At 42.4% G+C, this 20,438-nt stretch overlaps 1 protein-coding gene across 3 annotated transcripts in view; it reads left to right on the top strand.

Moving 5' to 3' along the window:
- The window catches only part of LOC101803082 (olfactory receptor 5AS1), a 34,439-nt gene extending 15,134 nt beyond the window's left edge, over positions 1–19,305 (top strand). Inside the window, exons 13-19 of one of the 3 annotated variants that reach the window (XM_027459157.3) lie at positions 467–646; positions 4,008–7,339; positions 7,608–7,662; positions 7,742–7,771; positions 9,234–9,328; positions 10,590–10,651; positions 14,172–19,305. In XM_027459157.3, coding sequence (XP_027314958.2) covers positions 467–646; positions 4,008–4,181 — 354 coding nt within the window. In that variant the 3' untranslated portion in view covers positions 4,182–7,339; positions 7,608–7,662; positions 7,742–7,771; ... (1 more) ...; positions 10,590–10,651; positions 14,172–19,305. The other 2 variants (XM_038180433.2, XM_072038663.1) reach the window with 2 other exon arrangements.
- The last annotated feature ends 1,133 nt before the right edge of the window (positions 19,306–20,438 follow it).

The raw sequence follows: 20,438 nt of genomic DNA, 5'->3' as shown, positions 1-20,438 counted from the left end.
ACAGTGATTGTCACATGTGCCCCTGCTTCCCTTTTGCTGATGGAATTGCTTAATTATAGTTTGATCAAATTGTTTATATGATATGAGAGTGAAGCCTGTAGATTTGCCATAAAGACCTGTTTCAGTGGTTGAAACCGTTTTCCTGGGGATGTCTCCTTTAGGGCATTAAAGGAAGAAGGTGATTCCTTAAAAAATCATGAGGAAGGATGTGGGGAATGCCATCGTATCTCTTTACTAGCAGCAAAAGGGTTGTTTGTTTTGGTTAAGGATATCAGCACTCTGGAGGATATCACCCACCAGCTGATGTCCTCAGCTTTTATATTGAAATGGGTAAAAATCAACCATATCAACCACCTTTGGCTGCCATCAGGATCTTGCAGTTCAGCGATTTCTCTCCCTAAGGAAATGCATGTATTGTTTTTCCGTGTTTTTGGAGTGAAGGGATTGCCATGTATCTCTCATGCAGGTCCTGAACCTTACCCGGCAGTGCATACAGAGGCACCGGGACTTGGTGGTGCCACTCATCCTAAAATACAGCGAGGAGTGGCTGCGTTTGGGGTACCCCATCTTCCGCCCGGCGTGGTGGCTCAGCCCAACAGACCCAACCGCTTTCACCATCGAGGATGAATTTCTCATTGGAGATGAGGTGGGGAATGTGGAGACAATTCTCCCAAAGGGGTAACATGGGGGGGAGCATAATCCTCTGTGAATTGCAGCAACACTTTGTGCTGCCTTTGCATAGGGATGAGGCCAAGGAGGGGACACAGTCTCCTAAAAAATATCCAAAACTCAAAATCAAAGTTCATCAGCAGTGAGTTTGTAGTTTTAACATCAGGGCAGCTTGTGTTGCAGAGTTATCTTCTCAGGTCCTGCTTGCTGCCTCCGGTAGATACTGTGATATAGGATTTCCAAGCTTGAGTTTCTTAACACAAATTCTTCAGGTTCATTGTGTATGTTGTTTTGTGGATGTTTATTTTTTTAAGGAAACTTTGCCTCACTGCAGGAAATTCTTAAAATATCTTTCTGTTTCTCTTTTAAAGTAAAAATCAAAATCAGGTAGGATGTTTTAAAACATATAAATCCTTAGCACAAGTGAATTTGAGTGGCATTGTGCAGAAGAGACATTTCTGTCCTGATGCCCTGTAGGGTGCATATCCAGGTTGTAACTGCAAGCAAGCTAAAGCTTAGCTACTTCCCCCAAAATCACTCAAAATGAAGAATCCCTGATGTAATCAAAATGGTCTGGTCTGTGTTAGCCTGTGTTAGATTTCCAGTAAAATACTGCAAAATCATCTCTCCCTGGAGATGCCGAACTATGGTTTGGCTGAAAGCTCCCGAAATACGGTAAAATATCAGGTCTGCTCCATCAGTATTGCAGGGCCAAGCACTTCTGATAAAGTGTCATGTGAGGCCAGCAAAATCTTGTCTGATTTCACTTCAAAAGGAGCCTGAGCTGGCAGGGGAAGAATCCAGATGGGGATGTTCTGACTTCCAGGATGACTTGGGAAGTTGGAAGAATGGAAATGTGCTCCAAAACCTGCCTGGTGCCATTTGGAGTGCCACTAATAATTAATTACTGGAAAGTGGTGGTTATTACATAAGGTGGTTCTGTCCTGGCGTGGTTTGAGGCAAGGCTAAGCATTAGGATGCTGGGATAAACCTTTTGAGCATTGATCTGGATGTAAGCATCTGCTGCAGGGAGCTCAGAAACATGGCTTTGTGCTATCACCATCATATTCTGCCATCTGAGCTGTCTCCCACACCTTTTTGAGGAGTAACTCTGAGGTGGGAGGATAGCCCTGCTTTGAAATCCACGTGTTTTTTTTTTTTTTTCAGGTGGATTTGTACATTTATTACAGCCAGATCTCTGTAGTCCACATGTCTTGGCAGCATACTTACAACCTGTTGAATCCTTCCAGCACAAGATGTTGAAATGTAATGGCAAAGAGACAAGTGGCACTCGGTCAGCAAAAAATTATCAGCACATGCAGCATCACTTCCCATCAGCACTGTCTGCCTGGCAAAACTGGATATTGCAAGAGACTGGGAAGCCAGGTCATGCTCCAAACATATCTATAAAGGCCACAAGGGTCCAAAACTGTCCCCTAAAGGGAGCTAAACACCACATTGCCTCCTTTGGGGTAATGCTGCTCAAGGAGCATTGATGTACAGTGTGGGGATTGACCAAGACCTCAAAAAGCAGATTTAAGAATGAATGATGCATACATTTCTTACACTATTTCTGCTTTTTATCCTTTATTTTTTCCATTATTGGCTTTCCTGGAGTTTTATTTTTATCTTTTCATTCTCTCTTTCTTCACCATGTGCATTCAGTACAGCACAAATGCAAACAGCAGCTTTAAATTTAAGCCAAAGTGGCTGATTTATTCCCCCCCTCCCTTTTTTTGTTCATTTTTCCTTTTCAGAAAGCCTGTGTTTTCCTTGAAAAAGGCTTAATTTAGGGCTCTGAAAACCTCTTTCAGTTTCTGAAGTAAAATAATTTATCAAGTATAAATATCCTCAGAATACTGAGACCTTTTTTTTGTTGTTTTGTTTTGTTTGTTTCAGTAAAGGGTGAAAAAGCCCTCACGAACCCCTTCTTCCTGTATAGAGGACTCCAGCAATGGGATAGTCTTTCCCACAATTTGAAGGGGAAAAAAATCTGTAAAGTTCATTGGGGACTGTATTACCCTGACTAAGCCACTGTAGAGGAGCAAACAGAACACGCTTCTCCTTATGACACATCTCCAAATGGGACTCACTGATTTGTGACACAAAAGGACATTTTAAATGCTTTTACTTTTTTTATTTTTTTATTATTATTTTTTTAATGCTTTTTATGCAATTGCCCATGTACTAAGGCCACGAGCCAGGACTTCCATGAGCACTTCTGGGCGCTGAGCAGCTACATCTCTTGCATTTCCAAAGGAGCCTCGAGTCCACAGAATGATGAATGAAAAGTGAACCTGTTGCTTGAAAATCAATAACTTGTATTATGTGTATTGAGCACAGGTTGTTCCTAGAGCTTATCTAACCTGAATCCAGACCAGATCTCCTGGAGAGGAGCCCTAGGCAGAGGGCTTTTGAAGCCCAGCTTTATGGCAGCCCACATCTAAAGCTCCCATAGCATGATCATTTCTAATTAAAATACAAGTTTCTGCTTGTCTCGCTGCCAGGTAGTGTTTGACTTCATTTATTAACTCACAATGAAGGGTTTGTCCAAATCAGATTACCCCCAAGCAATGGGTGACTGGAGAAAAGAGAAATTCATGTCCCAGTCACAAATCTACGTGGCATGGAGATGTCTCTCCCTTGATTCTGTGCCACCAATTCCCACCATAGCTCCATAAAACCTCCTCAAAAGCTGCTTCATATGAGCCTGAGCCCACTCACAGCCTCCCTGCATCCATCCTGTCCTGCTCAACCTGGAAGCAGGAGCTTTGTTTTAAACAAACACCCTATTTCTGATTGTGGTGGTTTTTTTTTTCAGTTTGGGTCTTTTTAAAAATATGAGCTGGGTGGATCCTGGAGGCTTTTTCACAGAATCACAGAATCACAGAATTTCTAGGTTGGCAGAGACCTCAAGATCATCGAGTCCAACCTCTAACCTAACACTAACAGTCCCCACTAAACCATATCCCTAAGCTCTACATCTAAACGTCTTTTGAAGACTTCCAGGGATGGTGACTCCACCACCTCCCTGGGCAGCCCGTTCCAGTGCCTAACAACCCTTCTTGCAAAACATGCATTAGATGGACTCCAGAGGTGATTTTTCTCACAAAATACAGGCTGGACAGACTCTCAAGGCTCAGTCCAACAAAGGCCATTGCATCACTTCTCACGGCAATTGTGGAAGCCTTGACCACAGTGGCTGTGGCTTCTGCTGCTTGCACACAAGGACAATCTCATTTGCAGCTGTTAGACAAAGGTTCTGACTTTCTCTGCAATGACCCAGCTAACACTCCATCTGCAAAATTATTTTTTTCTTTCTCTCTTTTTCACTGCAGGTCTTGGTGGCCCCAATAACAGAAAAAGGGCAAACATGGCGAGATATCTACCTGCCCGGAGAAGGGCACCAGTGGATGGACACCAACACTGCCCGTGTGTTTGATGGAGGCACCATCCTCAGGAATTACTCTGCCAGCCTTGAAGAGGTGCCAGTTTTTGTAAAGACTTCCTAAATATGGATTGTTGTGGCTTTTAGGCAGTTGCCCTCCTTCAGAGCAGCACTGGCCAAATGTGGTCACTTTTCCTTAAGATAATTTCTTGCATTTTTCTAAGAATGTGTTTTTTACTTTTATTATTTCAGCAGAAATTGTTCAAATTGTCTATTATTGCTGCTATTCTAAAATAGCAACAGTACAGATTGGGCACAAATACACATCCACACCACGTTGACCTCCATCTTTTTGAGGTTTCCCAGGGATGTATTTGTGTGCCCATGCTGTGTTTTGGTGGGCATATCTGATGCTCCCAGGTCCCTGCCACTCCAGTCAAAGATGCTGCCTTGGCCTGAGAGTGGATTTTCCAGAATCTGATATAAACAAACATCACCTGTCATGATTGGATTTATGCATTTAAAGAATAAGATGTATATACAGGGAAATGTAAATACAGTAGCTCTATACATGTGCCTGGACATCACGTGCTAAATGCGCTACATGCTTCTCTCATCTGATGCTGCATCTAGTCCACCAGGAGAGAGGACTCGGGGGAAATGGAGCACAGGTCTCTGTACAGAGATTAAATCACTGCATAGCCCAGGTGGTACCAGCATCTTCCTCCAGACCTTGCCCAAAGTCAAACTGAAGATAGAATCAGTTTTTGCTATTCTTCACCTATCGGAAAGTCACCAACATTTTAGTTAGGTTTAGTGCCTGGCTGAAGAAAAAAAAAAATAACCACCATGTTCATGCATGGTGCATCTTTTACATGCTGTAAAAGTTCTCAAGCAGCCAATTTCTTTGTGTTTGTTAATAAGATACACCTCATTTCTGCAGTGAATTTGCTTTAAATTAAGTTTCCTGCTTTGTTGCTGCTGTGTCAGGGTTTGTGCTGGTGTCACTTGGCAGTTTCTGAGTTATAAAGGGTAACGTCACATCACTGACAGCTAAAAGAATATTGCTAATGCATTTTCTATCTTGTGAACATTTGGATATTAAAGACTGCATTTGGAGTCACCATAAGGTTAATGAAGTGTTCATTAATGTAAACTTGATTTAAAGGCTTGGCCTGCCTTGCCATCAGTGTCTCTGGGCACTGGCTGATCTGTTCTCTGCCTTGTGTCTTCCTCTTGGCAATCCATGTGGAAGAGGCACAAATGTTTCCCCTCACGTTTTCTATTTTCTATCTTATTCTTTTCACTATCTTAAGCTAATGCTCCTGTTTTCCTGAAAGGGAGACTTAGGCATGTTTGAGATGTATGGAAGTGGACGGGACTTCAATGGATGCTTAAGAGATTTCCTGAAATGAGGGCTCTGTGACTATAAACTGGTAAATGCTTGCAATATTAACTAGCTAAAATAACGTAGTAAAAACAAAAATACAATAAGCACAAGCTCTTCTTTTAACAATTTTTTGCTTTAAGCACTTTATTTTACTCCACTTTGTGTTTTTTCTTTTACCTGTGCAGCAGTTGTGCATGCCTGCCTATTTTATGGATGTATTTCTAAATCTTCCTGATTGGTAGAGCAGGAATGAGTGGTTTGGGTAGATCTTATAAGGCAGAGATTGTGACAATGTTTATGGATGATGCACTCTTATCACCACTTGGATTAACAGTTCTTTTTTTTCCTCTGCCAGAGACTTTTAAAACCTTTTGCATACCTGAGAGATGGGCTCATCAACCGTTTGGCTTTTTCACTATATTTTTGCTGCTGTGTTGTCCTGTGAGAAAACTTTGTCCTTTGTTAACAGTTTTGAGGGTTAACATCCAAGATGTGGTGCTGAACTAGTTAAAGCACTGCGGGGGTGATGTTATGGGCTGCATATCTGCATAGGGATCACCAAAATACCCAACAGGTACAGAGAGGGTAGTTGAGGAAAGGCATCAGGCCACAGGCTGTCCCTGGTAAGGCAGAGACTTCTTTGTACATTTTGTGTGTTACCTATAAATATGGATAACTTTATATAAATATATAGTGTTCTTAAAGTTGACTTTAAGACTACCTTTAGAGTCTCATGTAGACTTTCCTATCTCAGCTTCAACACTTTCCTAAACCAACTTGACACATTCCTTGAAGTCTCTAGCAGACTTCAGGATTTTTCTAAAGTCAACTTTAAGACTTAGTCCTCAGCAGACTTAGGCAGATCTCTGGAGATACTCAAAACCAGGCTGGATGTAGGTGACCCTGCTTGAACAGGGGGCTTTTGGACTAAGTGATCTCCATAGGTCCCTTCCAACCTCAACCATTCTGGGATTCTGGGATTTCTGAAATCTCCAGCCAACTTCGGCATTCCCAAAGGCCATCTTTCTGAGTATAGTAGTCTTGATCAGACTTCAGGAGTTTCTTAAAGACAACTCTAAAGTTTTAAACTCTTAAAAGCCACTCCAAGATTCTCTTTTATTACAGCAGTGTACAACAGGCAACCCCAAACCAACTGGAGGAAGCCAGTCCTCCATGCCCCTTGGCCTAAGTGAGTCGTGTGGGGACAAAAAAGCCCTGCAGCATTTCTACCCCATCCAGTGGTTTGGGCTGAAACAACTGCTGAAACAACTGAAGCCCAGGCATCAACCTGCAACACTGCAGACCCTGAAACCCAAATCCCCCCAGAGGGGCAGTGCAGCTGCTGCTTTAACCCCTGGTCAAGGACATGGTGAAACCTGGGACTGAATTAAGGAGCAACTTTCAGCCCACAACCAGTGCCAATGGGCTTGGGTGCACCTGGCATCCAGTTACCAAAGTCATCAGTCAGCATCTTGTTTGTGCTGAAAAGCAGGGTTCAATGGGTACTTGCTTCTCCCAGGAAATTCTCCCTGAAAATAACTGCAGAGAAAGCAAAGCAAAGGTAATAACATGGTTTGGGCTGAGGAGTACCGAGAGGTCAAGAGCTGAGGTCAGGATCTGAGAAGCACTTCCAGTCCTTGCCTGGTCCAGAGGTGCACAATGGGACCTGAGGTCACCCAGAGAAACACCCAGGGTTCTGTTACAAACCACCAATGAAGGTTTCTGAGACACCTCCAAAGGCACGTGGAGAGACCTATGCAGCATGCGATGGTTCACAGATGAGCTCAGGGAGAAGAAGAAGGGACATGGAGCTGAGGAACACAGAAGGCTCTGCAGAGGCTCATGGGGACCTCTGAAAGGCTCATGGAGGACCCTGGGATGACCATCTGCAGGTAGTTTTCCTTGTAGGTCAATTCTGGTGAGGGTAATTTCTGGAGTCCCAAAAGGGGCTGTTTTTAGTTTGTTGCTTTAATATTTTTAGCCTTGTCAAATCCAGCTTCACAGTAAATACAGAGCTGAAAAACTTATATTTGAAAGAACAGCCTAGAAAAACATGTTGTTTTGGTTGATTATTGGACTTTCATTAGGAACAAGGAGGGGGTTGTATGACATCTATCAATTATGGTTCACTTGACTTTTATGGGTTTTTGTGTCTTTCAGTTCCATCAATATCTTGTTCTCTTACTTCAGAAGAGATGGTATCACATCTCATCAGGTGTGTGTTTCATTTCTCTGTTTACAAAGGGGAAATTCTACATGTAGTATCCTCAGAATGATTTCTCTTTCTCTTGCAGACCAGCACTCTGCCCTCCTTTCCTGAGATGGTGAGTAATCACCCTTTTTTCATTTTTTTTTCTTCCAACATCAGTATTTCACATGCATATGCTTTTCCAGCAGTTGCTTCTTTCCTAAATGTTACCATTCCCCTTTCTGTGTTGCATTCAAGATCTGCTGTCAAATGTCTGTCTTCATTCTGTTCTCTTCCATCTGTAACAAGGACGCTTTTTGGTCATTACGAGGCAGGGCTCAATTTGCCCAGCTTCAGGTTTTTCCATTAGTGGCAACAAGTGATTTCTGAGGACAGATTGCTCTCACTTGAATTCAGGGGGCTACGGTTTGGTATCCTGGCTGCCTTTTAAGTCAGTAAGTAGAAACAAGTACCTTTCAAAATCAGAAACAAGCATCTTCAGAGCGCCTTCTCCCACATGGGCAGAATAAATGTCCCACTAATCATGCCCCATGGACTATGGGAAGAGTGTAAACAGCTACATAAGACTTAGACGAGTAACTTTCACGTGGATGAATAGTATCTCAGGTTAATTCTACCCTGATAGCAATTTCAGTTGTGTCATTTAATTTATAAAAAGACAAAGCCCCTTCAAACCTAGGAATTCATGGGGGAAAACCTTAATATAGATCATCTGTGGCTCACAAATGAGGAGACAATTAAAATTCCTCCTAAAAACAAACCCAAACCATTCAAAACTCAGTTTCAAGCAGCTGGACTTCCACATTATGACTGTCACCCTCTTCACCAAAATCAGGAACAGCTGTGCAGTAAATTGCACTGTACAGATGTCAGTTCTGTGCCCAAGAAAGGAGAAAATAGCAAGAGCTTAGCTGTCCTTTCTCCATGAGGTAATAAAGCTGAAGATGCAACAGGGAACGTGTCCCTGGTGTCTCACTGGCACTGTGATAAATCCTTCCCATTGCCTACAAAAACAGCTTTTGTGCAAGGATGTCCTCATACCGCCCACAGGTAGGTCTGACTTGGGTTTGGTGTTTAACGGGGAAGAACAAATATCAGTGTTTGACTGGGGCATCGCTTCAGCCTTCCATGGCTGGTTCCTTCAGCTACTGGAAAAAATAGCAATTATTGCCACTTCTTAATACCATTAAGGTCCCTTTCCATGAAAAAGCTTAATGTGTTTTGCAGAGTGTAGATGAAGTTTCCATTATATTTCTGTTCAAATGACTAACCAAGATGATGCTACAGGTGGTGGAAAAGGGGAGGAGGAGAGGACCACATACTTCTCCTGACTCTTGATATCCCTTTTTCTTCTTCTTCCTCCAGCCAAAACTTGAACTGAGAGAGTTAATAATTATTTCTGGTATGGTGGTGGTTGTTCTTATTTCTCCTAAGAAATCTCACCAAAGACTCAGGAAAACATAGCATTAGAGACTTGTAGCCATACACCCTTTGAGTGTTTAACGTGATGGAAGTGACAATATAAACAATGAGGAAACTGAGTGCTTTTCAATAGCATATCTGAAATCCCTGTACAGGGCTGGTGTATCACTCTCCACATTTGAATGGTTGGACAAAAGAAGAATGAATTTTCCTGTGCTGAATGTGAAAGAAGCAGACACAACTGTCTGAGGTAGGCTGGATGAATTGGTGTCTAGGAATGCCTCTTTTCCCTGACTTTGGGTGATGAGGTGGACACAGTTGTAGCATGGCCAGCATGTTACTCACCAGTGGCAGATGTTGGGAAGAGAACCTCCTGCAGAAATGACTGGTACCACAGGCATGCTGGTAGAAGACTTCAAAAGAAAGTGACTGTTTTCTGTATATTTTAAAAGGTTTATTTTGAAGTGAAGCAGTAGGAAAAGATTCAACCTACCAAAGGCTGTGAATAAAAACTCCACATTCTCACACATCCAGTGTAGCTGAATGAACTGTATTTCATGCACAGACTGCCTCAAGGGAGGTGAGATGTGAACAACATGTGTATAAATTGTCATGTTTGAAAAAAAAAAAAAAAAGGGACTATTGCTGTGGTCCCCTCAACATCCTTGTTTTGTACCATCCATCCAGCAAGGCTGGCAACTAACTCTGTTTCATTTTAAGGCGAAGTTTGCCTGGCTTGTGAAAGGGATTACGCACTGTGGTTAGCCATAAGGCATGGGGATGTTGCTTATTTGTTCCTCGCTATCTAGGTTCCTGCTTTGGGGAAATAATCTCTGCTTTCTTACAGCATTTTTAACTTCTTCTAAAACTCCAGGAATGGCTGTGTGTCACCCCTCATCAGGACCAGAAATCAGGGGGTTTAAATGACAACCTTAAACACTCTAGGTTCTTACAGAATGAAGGAAGACACAAGTGCAGAAGGTGATTCAGATGCTAGATAAGATGATTCAGAGGTAACCTTTTAATTTGTCCTCTTTCCCCTGACAGTAGAAAAGTCTTGGAAGAGAAGATCCCATTGATATGTTCCGGGTGAGATTCAGCTTACTCAGGTTTGCTTATCAGAAAGCCTGGTGATGAATTTGTGCTGGTCAACCAGGCTTCCTTCCCTGGCAGTAAACCAAGGAAAGAAGTGATTATAAATGATCTTGTGTTTACACACGGACTTGATATGACTCAAACTGACATTTAGGCAGCTAAATGGGTGTGCAAATTCTTCCATCTACAGGGTCTGGAAACACAATTGGGAAGAGAATCTGCTTTTCTGTATGCCCGCATCAAGCCTAACTTATTGCATAGTTTATTTACTATATATAGTAAAAGATTTATTTTTGAAGTGCATTTGGTTGCTTATCCCGAAGGGTTCATAGATTTTTCTTGCTGTTGTTTTTGTTTGGGGGTTTTTGGAGGGATGTTGACATTTCTGTTTTCATGGTATTTTTTTGTCTGCACAGCATTGAAATCTGCAGTTATTTCAGTGACTTCTGGCAGCATATCCTTTATTACATCTCCTTTTGTAAGTAAAAATGTGAACAAAAAAATCTATCCTTACTTAAATTTATGTTGATAGAAGCAGAAATCAGTCTTTACGTTTGCATGGTAAAGTTAAACTCATAATTTCTATTCCAAAGGTGAAACTAGCACCCAAACCTGATTATCTGGAGAATGTATTTGAAGGATTGTGTTCTGAGGGATACCTTTGACAGCATAATTTAAGTTCAGTTTATAGCTTCAACAACAGTAGCAACAGCAAAGTATGTGAGTTTTTTTTAAAGGTTCAATATTAAAAACATTACTTTTTTTTTTTCCCATTTTGATGACTTAATGTAGTTCTAAATTTGACCTATGTCAAAGAAGAGGCTCTATCCCCCAAATCTCATATTTATGTTAAGCATTTAAAAAGAAAGAAAATATGAGGAACAATATTCAACACGAAAGCAAAAATGAACATTACTAACCCTAAATTGTGGCTGAACCCTATGCTTCACTCACCCAAACATCTAATGCTTATTTCATGTAGGAAGTAATGTGCTGGTTTGTTTGTTTGTTTGTTTGTTTTTTTGTTTTGTTTTGTTTTGTTTTTTTTTTTTAGCAATGCAACATATAAAACACTCATTGATATACTGTTTTGGCTTTAAGTATTTCAAAATACCCATCTAAGAACGTCTATGTCATGCACATGTCATTGAATCTATCTGCTATAAGAGGAAGAACTTCTCATGGAATTGTTTCCTAATTTCTCTTTGTCCTCCTCAGGTTTTACGTCTGAGTATGCTTTACATCACCACTTTCTCCTTTTGATATTGTGTGTAAAATAATTGTGCTACCTTTAAGTCTCTTGAGCAGACAGGGACGAACCCTGCTTGATTGTGGCTCAAGCTTTAGGAACAACCAATGATCCCTTGGACAACGCTTACCAAAAGGGCAGATGTGAAGGAGGGAAATGCCTGAAGAAAACCACACTGCAGTGACCGAGTTCATTCTCTTGGGTTTCAGTGACCATCTGGAGGTGGAGTTACCTTTGTTTGGGCTCTTCCTGCTCATCTATATCACCACGCTGGTGGGCAACGCTGGCATCATTGTGCTCGTCTGGCTCAATGCCTGTCTTCATAGCCCCATGTACTATTTCCTAAGCAATTTATCTTTCTTAGACCTCAGCTATTCATCTGCTATTGCTCCCAAGATGCTGTTGAATCTGTTAGCACAGCGGAAGACCATTTCTTTCTTTGGTTGTGCAACACAGATGTTTCTCTTCGCTGCCCTCGCTGATGCTGAGTGCCTCATTTTGGCTGTGATGGCCTATGACCGCTACGTGGCCATATGTCATCCTCTTCTCTACACCATTACCATGTCCCGCCAGGCCTGCGCCTTCATGGTAGCTGGGGCTTATCTCAGTGGGGTTCTGACCTCACTGGTCCACACGAGCTTTGTGTTCACCCTGTCGTTCTGTGGCTCCAACACCATCAACCACTTCTTCTGTGACATTCCCCCACTGCTGGAGCTCTCCTGCTCCAAAACACACATCAATGAGGTTCTCCTCTTCACCTTGTGTGGCTTTATACAAACCAGCACCTTCCTGATCATCATCATCTCCTATGCCTGCATCCTTGGCACCATCCTTCAGTTTCATGCCACAGAGAGCAGGCACAAAGCCTTCTCTACCTGCACCTCCCACCTGATGGCTGTTGGCTTATTTTACGGCTCCCTCTTCTTCACTTATTTACGACCTAGCTCCAGCTACTCACCAGACACAGACAAAATAATTGCTGTATTTTACACTGTGGTCTTTCCCATGCTGAACCCCATGATCTACAGCCTGAGGAACAAGGAGGTTATGGAAGCCCTAAGAAGATCAATAGAGAGGAAAGTGTTTTCTCAGACGCTTACTTAGCAGGAGAAAAGGCAATGAATAGAATGTAGGGTAGGACTGGTGCAGTATAGCACAAAAACACTCAACCTGTCCTTCTAAATGCAGATACCTATGTTTACTAACATCTCCATCCAAACTATTTTCCCTAGTTTCACTTTGTTTTTAAAGAAGAAAAACAGGTTTTGATGCTTACACTTAGTGAACTTACTCTCAAGCAGCAAATTTTATAGAAGAGACCACTTCATACACCCAAGAGAGATTTGCTGGTTTTTAAAAATTGAGTATTTGTATCCTGGAGAAACCTTCCATTCATATAGTAAGCAGCTTTCCTGTCCATTTTGCAGAATTGTTTTGTGGCACTGATTCAGAAGCATGAGTGAGATGTCTCATCTCTTTTTCTCTTTCATTAGACTGTGTTACTGATTATACACTGTAATAGATATGTGCACAGGTTAGCCCTGTTAGAAATGGCTCAATCTTCAAAATAGGATTAAATAAAAAAATAGGATTTATTAAAAGAATAGAGGTAAACAAACAGTGCTGGGTGCACCGGGAGTCTCCACTCCACCAGGACACACACCAGTTACATCAAGTAGCTGATTTTTATGCTCCTAGACTAATACATATTCATTACTACTTCTAAAAAAAATAGGTTATTATAATTAGCTTTCAGGGTCCAGTCCCTCCTACTGGAGCATGCGCATCAGTCTCCGGTGGTCCCTCTGGGGGTCTTTCATGCTGAAGGCTCGTAGTCTTCCTCTCCAAGTTATTTTCTTGTCCTTCCCCTTTGTACTTCCTTGGCACCGTGTCAAGTTTACACAGCATCCCCTGCAGGTCTTGTCTCCTAGCCGTCTTTCAGCTTCTTTTTTGCTTCTTCTTAATCTCTTGGCCACCTGGCCAGATATCAGAGGCTTGCATAGTATCCCATAACAGTCACTAGTTGTTATCAGTTGTTCTGAAACCCCCAGACATCAAAGACTTCATACAAACACAAATAGCTTTCTTATTGATATTTCACGAGTAATTAAAACATTCCTCAACAGCCATTCACAGGGACAGTCACACCTATAGCAGTGTTAAGTTAATCTTGAAGAAGACAAAAAAAAAAAAGGCTGTAACTGTTAGAAATAGAAGTCCGGAATAACAAAGGCAAACAGGTTCATAAATTTGAGGAGTATTTTCTGAAGACTTGATAAATTGACTAGAATGAGGGGGAGACTGGGACACACTGCATCTGTGGTTCAAGAATTAAATTGCCAGTGCAGGACTCAGAGGCAGACAGGACTATTCTTTATTGACACGAATTGTTAAAACATTCCTAACAGCCCTTTAACAAATGCTGGTGACAGCCAATGGAACATGTCCTGTAAGGGATTAGCCCACAGGGAAGACCTTCTGGAATATGAACGATGTATATTTTTGACTGCACATGTCTTGTGTAAATAAAATTAATGAAAACTTGCAGGTTGTGGTTTTCTTTCTCTGATGGAGTGAGTGCCTTCTGTTTGTTTATTTGTTTGTTTCAGAGTCTGGAGAGTGAAGCTTTTTTTTTTTTTTTGTAACTTGTGATGGAGCATGTGGTAAAACACCTTTGGGGTCTCTCTTGTGTTAACACTAAATGAAAAGGCTTTGTTTTGAGATGATTGTTCTTTGTCATTGCTTACAGGTTCCCAATGGGAATCAGCACAAATGTTTGGGATTCTATCAAGCTTCAGAGATGATGTTATTGTGCGGTTATTTGAGACAATGCATCTTGCCCTGTTCTACAAATGGAAGCAGCATGGGACTCCAAAGCAAGGAGGTGAAGCATACACAAGGCAGGTGAAAGACGCTTAAATCTAGCGAAGTTTTCACTGACAAATGGGAAATCTAAACAGCAGTTATCTACATGTGAAATAATTTTCCAAGGGTACCTTTAGAGACAGTGGAGAAAAACAATTTTTTTTTTCTTTTAGGGTTGTGAGACATCTTTATTTGGTATGGCATGTAGTACCTACATATATTATCCTTTAAAGTGCTTATTTTTCTCCATCACCTCAAAAGATTGTGTAGGCAGATAGCAATATCATAGACCTATAATGAGGCATTTAAAATTAGGTAATGACTCTGAAAGAGCCTCATAGTCTCTCTGTGTCAGCACAGATCTATAGGTGTCTGAGAAGCTTTCACTGAATCATCTCTGAAAATGGTCATCATCAATTAGGCAGTTGGAAAAAAAATCTATGCCATTTGGGTAGTGGTGGCAAGGTGGGACCTTAGACTGCTATACACCAATGAAGAATCCCAGCAGAAGAATCGTAGTAGAATTTAGGCAGTGAGATTTAGGTGCTAATTAAACATTAAATCCTCTTATAGTAAGAGGCTTTAAAAGAATAGTTCTCCTTGTTTCTTTTTCTCTGCCTGTCCTGGCTTTATAGGATAGAGGTAAGGGGATGGTTAACACCATCCTTTATTTCAGTGGGACCAGGATTTTCCCTTTGAATCTCCATAAAAATACTTTATGCTTTTTCTTGTTTTCATGCAAAGACCTCTGTAAATGTCTGAAAAGAATATGTTCGAATATGTTCTTTGATGGTGACATGTCCCAGGCAAAGGACAGTGACCTCAGGGAGACTCATGGGGACTAAAAGAGAAAAGAGACATGATTCTTGTGTACACTGCTTGTCTCAATTATTTAAAGGCACCAAGTTCTCAGTTCATAGTAGAAAAGTGGGGCTAAGTAGTTTAATGTGTCCCTGATTTATATGGTTTGGGCATGGCAGTAGCACTACCTCTCCTTTATAAATAGAGAGTTGAGGGAGAATAAAGCTAACTTTGACCTCCACAGAATACTTACGTAAATTATTTCTACAGATCTCTCAGAATCCTCTTGAAGTTATGGAGTTTTGTAAGTAATAATCATTGTACTGAGCATAGTGTCCAGCAATCACTTAACTCAAACACTGACAACAAATTTTGATCCCACCTAAGAAGTTATTGCAAAGACCACTTCAAAATAGAAACCCAAGAGAGATTTGAGTTAATGGACCTCTGACATTATGCTTTACTCTTCCAAATATTGATGTTATCAAAACTAGCATCCGCTACTAAGACTAAAGAACAATATCATAGATTATCTTCATGTAATCAAATCTGCTTTCCACAGGTAGCAATCGTTTATGGCACCAATTTGGTCAGCTAGTTGTACAGAACAGGGAAAACCTTAAAACATCTAAGATATTGCTTATCTTCTCAAAATGATGTTGTGATGTGATTAACTCCCGTCCCTCAGGAGACATACAGTATGGTATAATTGCCATGCTTGTGCAGTCTGGCTTGTCAAAGATATAATCACTTCGTTTTCTTTTTTCTGAGTGTATGAAAACACAGCTTCATATAAAAGCCTGCCTCCTGGAAGTGAGATGTAAAAATGAGGTGAAGTTGGCAAAGCATAAAGAAGCTAGATAATGCTTGTAAAAAATTAGTTCTTATTCTTGAATGTTTACTTTGAAAAGTAAGTATGTGCTGAAAGTTGCATGTTGATTGTTTGATTCTGCAAAGCTATCATACCTGTGCCTGAATTAAGTCCTAGTTACAAAGGTATGCCTCTGCACTAAGTGGGCAAAGACAGCGTAGAAGAGAATAAAGGGGATTTGTCTGATTTTATTTTTTACATATTTTTTTTTGTCTGTAACTGTGGACCTTGTTTTTTTATTATTATTATTTATTTTTTTTTCCATTTCCAGCTTGGATTTCTTGAATGCTTCTCACGTTTAGCTATGGGGGATAAGCAAAACACAGCTACTGAAAAGCATATTTACACTAAGATTTAGGATTTGTCTCTCCTATCTTAAGTTGAGGTTCATAACCAACTATTTTAGGTTTAATGCCTTTAGGTTCTCATCCTCAGGCATATATCTTAGGAGTGCATGGCATAGATCAGATGCATGCCACTGTACCAGTGCCTTATTTCTCTCTGATAAATATAGACGCTAAAAGTCTCTGTAGATATTTAAAATTAAGTTGCCGTTTACAAAGAGGGGTTTATATTGACTTGATTGCATTTAAGACTATGGCTGGTCGACTTGCAACTACCTCCTAGCGGACATCTAGCTTTCAGATTGCTTTTTTTTTTTTTTTTTTTAATTCCAAGGAAAAATGGAAGGGTAATTAGATTTTAGTATCTAGGCAGTACTATTCCACATACCTACAGGCATCTTTGGAACTTGGGGTTTTATAAAGTTTCTGTCATGTGATCATGGATAACAGATGGGTCCCCAGTCCTGGTCCCCGGTGGCATCCCAAGCAAGCTGCTCCAATACCTTTCCAGGGACACAGGTGAGACTGACTAACCTGCAGTTTCCCAGATCCATCAGAAAATTGTCCTCAACGCATTGTAGGAACTGTTTGGACTGCTCGTGCCTGTTCGAATTGCTTACCCCGCAGATGTCTGGGTAATTGAAGTCCCCCATGTGGACCAGAGCTCGTGATTGTGAGGCTACTAGCAGCTGCTCGTAGAAGGCCTCATCGACTTCCTCCTCCTGATCTGGAGACCTGTAGTAGACCCCCACCACCATGTCTCCCATACCAGCCCACCTTTTTTTTTTTTTTTAACTCACAAGCTCTCCACCTATCCATCACTCTCCCCCAGCTGGAGCTGGCTACACTCTAATTGCTCCCTCACTTAAGGGCAACCCCACCCCCTTGCTTTCCCAGCCTGTCTCTCCTAAAGAGGACGTAGCCCTCCATGATTGTGCTCCAGTCATGCGAGCTGTCCCACCACGTCTCAGTGATCGCAACGAGATCGTGGCCCCGTGTCCAAACACAGACCTTGAGCTCATCCTGTTTATTTCCCATGCTCCGTGCACTGGTGCACAAGCACTTTAGGGAAGCAGCAGGTACAGTTACCCTGGGAGGATGCAAGAAGAAGATACTGGATGGGGGATTGGGAACGCTACCTTCTCTGAGGAGCCCTCAGACAATCCTATGGGAGAGCTCAGAAGTTTTTCCCTGTCTTCAACAGTGACAGTGGTGTGAAATGTGTTCATCTGATTCGTGTCAATATGGAACAACGCTAGGGCTGCATGGTATGATGAATGTGACCTTCTGTCCTACAGACCCTTCTATAAGCACAAGTCTAAGAAAAACAGAGTAATTAATGTACATGTATGTAGTTCTTGTACCTTGCAAAGGAATGTTTTAGCAATTCGTGTCAATAGAGAGCTTGAAAGGAAATGTATTTGTAGGCTTTTCCTTTAAGTCTCTGATACCTGGGGGGGGGGGGGGGTGTCAGAATAGCTGCTAACTATTATGACTATTGCATGGGACACTATGCAAGTCTCTGGTATCTGGCCAGGAGACTAAGGAGACGGGGAAAGCTGAAGAACGACTAAAAGACAAAGCTTGCAGGGGATGCTGCACAAGTCTCTTACAGCCAAGCTGGACAAAGGAGAAGGACCAGAGGGAGGAAGACTATGAGCCTTCCGCATGAGAGACCCCCAGAGGGACCACCGGAGACTGTTACGCATGCTCCAGTAGGAGGGTTTGGATTCTGGAAACTAATTATAATAACCCTGGGTTTTTTTTAGAAGCACTAATGAACACGTGTTAGCCTAGGAGCATAAAAATCAGCTGCTTGATGTAACTGGTGTGCGTCTTGGTGGAGCAGAGATTCCCGGTGCACCCAGCGCTGTTTGCTTACCTCTATTCCTTTAATAAATTGTAACCTTTGATTATAGTCCTGTTTTGAAGACTGAGCCGTTTATAACAGTAGTGAGGACTTCCCCCAGCCCTTCTCTGTCACCTTTAGCTCCCCTCCCTTCCCCCATCAAACCTAGTTTAAAGCCCTGGTAATCAGCCCAGAGAGCTTGCTCCCCAGCACACTTGTGCCCCACTTGCCCAGTCCTGGTCCCCAGATTTTTGCGCCAGGAGCATGATTCCACAGAGCCTTCAAGCCTTTCTGTAGCTTCAAAGATGCTGAAATGGTCCCTGGCTTAAGAAGAACTAGTTCCCCGCCTGGCACTACGAATCGTTGCTTAGGGCTAAAAGCTGAGGCTCTTGTCTGTTACGTGAACAGCCAGGGAGACTCGGCCTCCCTTCTCTGTTGAGTTCGGTGCTGCCTAGCCTTAACATTTTCAGTACTCAGTAGCGTCCCCCAGGCTCTCGTATTTTGAGAGGGATTGCACTCCCCTTACATCATATGGGAATCCCAGTTTTCTGTCTCAAGGGTGTATGGTGTAAGGCACTTCTGAATCATTGCAGGTTGTCGTTGTTGTCCATTGCCGTGTAAATTAAGGTCATGCAAGTACCTTCTACCATTTCTTCTTCCCTTTCATTTGTTGTCTGGTTTCTACCAAATATTAACATATTTGGTGAAATGCCTTAAAACAACATTACTTTTTAATTAACAACTTTTTTTTTTTCTCTCTAGGTCTGCCAGTAGCTGACAGAGTAGAAAGATGTGCCTCTCTCTCTTTTTTGTATAGAGTTAGAGGCAAGCCTGATATCCAGCCAAGATGGACAAAGGAGAAGGACAAGGACAAAGCCTGGGAGGAAGACTATGAGCCTTCAGCACGAGAGACCCCCAGAGGGACCACCGGGGACTGATACGCATGTGCCAGTGGGAGGGTTTGGAATCCGGGAACTAATTATAATAACACTGCCTTTTCTAGAAGTAGTAATGAACATGTATTAGCCTAGGAGCAGAAAAAGCTGCCGCCTGATGTAACGTGTGTGCGTGTTGGAGGAGCCCAGACTCCCCGCGCACCCAGCGCTCTTTACTTGCCTTTTATTAACCCCATAAATAAATCTCATAAAGCTAAGTTGACTCGGAATTTATAACAGTATGATGAAAAGTGTTGCACTCCAAGTTGGGAAGGGGAGAGGAAAATGCTCATGTGTACATGAGAATTGTACTCAGACAGCTGATTACACCTTTGCATACACCTTTTAAGGGAAAACTTTAAACCCGAGAAGCAACAGGCAGTTTTCTACGTTTCTTGATATGATAACATGATATATGATATAGGTATGATATCAAAGGATGATATCATACCTGTAGTCTGCTGCAGGCTGAAAAGTAGCCTGTGCCTCAGGTACCGTTTTCACAGAATCACAGAATCACAGAATCTCTAGGTTGGAAGAGACCTCAAGATCATCGAGTCCAACCTCTAACCTAACACTAACAGTCCCCACTAAAACATATCCCTAAGCTGTACATCTAAATATCTTTTGAAGACTTCCAGGGATGGTGACTCCACCACTTCCCTGGGCAGCCTGTTCCAGTACCTAACAACCCTTTCAGTAAAGAAATTCTTCCTAACGTCTAACCCAAAACTCCCCTGGGGCAACTTTAGCCCATTCCCCCTCGTCCTGTCACCAGGCACATGGGAGAACAGGCCAACCCCCACCTCACTACAGCCTCCTTTGAGGTATCTGTAGAGAGCGATAAGGTCGCCCCTGAGCCTCCTCTTCTCCAGGCTGAACAAGCCAAGCTCCTTCAGCCGCTCCTCTTAGGACTTGTTCTCCAGACCCCTCACCAGCTTCATTGCCCTTCTCTAGACTCGCTCAAGCACCTCGATGTCCTTCTTGTAGAGAGGGCTCCAAAACTGAACACAGTACTCGAGGTGCGGCCTCACCAGAGACGAGTACAGGGGGACAATCACTTCCCTAGCCCTGCTGGCCACACTGCTTCTTATACAAGCCAGGATGCCGTTGGCCTTCTTGGCCACCTGAGCACACTGCTGGCTCATATTCAGCTGACTTTCCACCAATACTCCCAGGTCCTTCTCTGCCTGGCAGCTCTCCAACCACTCATCTCCCAGCCTATAGCTCTGCTTGGGGTTATTGCGCCCCAGGTGCAGGACCCGGCACTTGGCCTTGTTGAACTTCATGCAGTTGACCTCAGCCCATCGGTGCAGCCTATCCAGATCCTCCTGCAGAGCCTTCCTACCCT

Source organism: Anas platyrhynchos, chromosome 5 (assembly GCF_047663525.1).
Source record: "Anas platyrhynchos isolate ZD024472 breed Pekin duck chromosome 5, IASCAAS_PekinDuck_T2T, whole genome shotgun sequence".
In the NCBI taxonomy this organism is placed as follows: Eukaryota; Metazoa; Chordata; class Aves; order Anseriformes; family Anatidae; genus Anas; species Anas platyrhynchos.
This window is presented reverse-complemented; position numbering and strand designations above follow the sequence as displayed.